At 45.9% G+C, this 1,075-nt stretch overlaps 1 protein-coding gene across 1 annotated transcript in view; it reads left to right on the forward strand.

Moving 5' to 3' along the window:
- Positions 1–909: 909 nt before the first annotated feature.
- EMH_0038970 (uncharacterized protein) overlaps positions 910–1,075 on the forward strand; it is a gene marked incomplete at both ends in the record, with an annotated part of 7,255 nt that continues 7,089 nt past the window's right edge. Inside the window, one exon of the mRNA XM_013495347.1 lies at positions 910–1,012. Within this exon, the coding sequence (XP_013350801.1) occupies positions 910–1,012 (103 nt within the window). The remainder of the gene's footprint in view (positions 1,013–1,075) is intronic.

Here is a 1,075-nt window from a genome sequence, read left to right on the forward strand (position 1 = left end):
GCAATAGCAGCAGCAGCAAGAGCACGGGCTGCTGCCCCGGCTGCTGCTGCTCCGCCTCCTGCTGCTGCTGAAGCGGCGGGCAGAGGAGCGCTACCTGGGGCACGAGCCCCACGACGCGAATTCACCAGCGAAGACTTCAAACTAAAAGATGTGGAACCCAGACTAAAGAGAGCTGAGGCGGAAGCAGCCAGGCGAAAGGAAGAAGAAACAAAACGAAAAACCGAAGAAGAGGAGCACAAAAGAAAAGAAGAGGAGAAGCGCAGAGAGAGAGAGAAGGAAGAGGAACGCCAAAAGAAAGAAGAAGAACTCCGAAGAAAAGAAGAAGAGGAATCGCGCAGGCGAAACGAAGAAGAAGAAAGAAAAAGAAAACTGCAACTAGAGCAGAAACAAAGAGAAGAAGAAAACCTGCGGAAGGAGAAGGAAGAAAAAGAAAGAAGAGAAAGAGAAGCACAAAAACGCGAAGAAGAAAGACAAAGAAAGGAGGACGAAGAAAGAAGAAGGGAGCAACAAGAGAAGCAACGAAGAGAAGAGGAGGAGAGACAAAGAAAGAAGGAAGAGGAAGACGCTCGCAGACGGAAAGAAGCAGAAGAGCAAAAAAGGAAACAAGAGGAAGAAGGACGCAAGCGCAGAGAAGCAGAGAAGAAGAGAGCCGAAGAAGATGCACGCAAGCGAAGAGAAGAAGAAGACAGGAAAAAGAGAGAAGAAGAAGCACGCAAGCAAAAGGAAGCAGAAGAGAGAAAAAAGAAAGAAGAAGATAGGCAAAAGAAGAGCGAAGAAGAACGACGAAAAAAGGAGGAAGAAGAAAGTCGAAGAAAGAAGGAGGAAGAGGAAACCAAACGGAAAGAAGAAGAACAAAAAAGAAAGAAAGCAGCAGAATCTCTTACAGCTCAACTCAGACAAAAAGCATCAATGCCTGTTTCAAAAGGACCATTCTCCACAGGGAGAGAATCTCGAGAAGAACTCCTAAAGAAGGCAGAAAAGATGTTTGCAGAAGTTGATGCAGAAGCCAAACGTAAAATGTTCACAAACACACGATAAAATATCAAGGGATTTCATCACCCAGTGCCTGTGTTAA

This window comes from Eimeria mitis, genomic scaffold (genome assembly GCF_000499745.2).
Source record: "Eimeria mitis Houghton genomic scaffold, Emh_scaff1531, whole genome shotgun sequence".
Lineage (NCBI taxonomy): Eukaryota > Apicomplexa > Conoidasida > Eucoccidiorida > Eimeriidae > Eimeria > Eimeria mitis.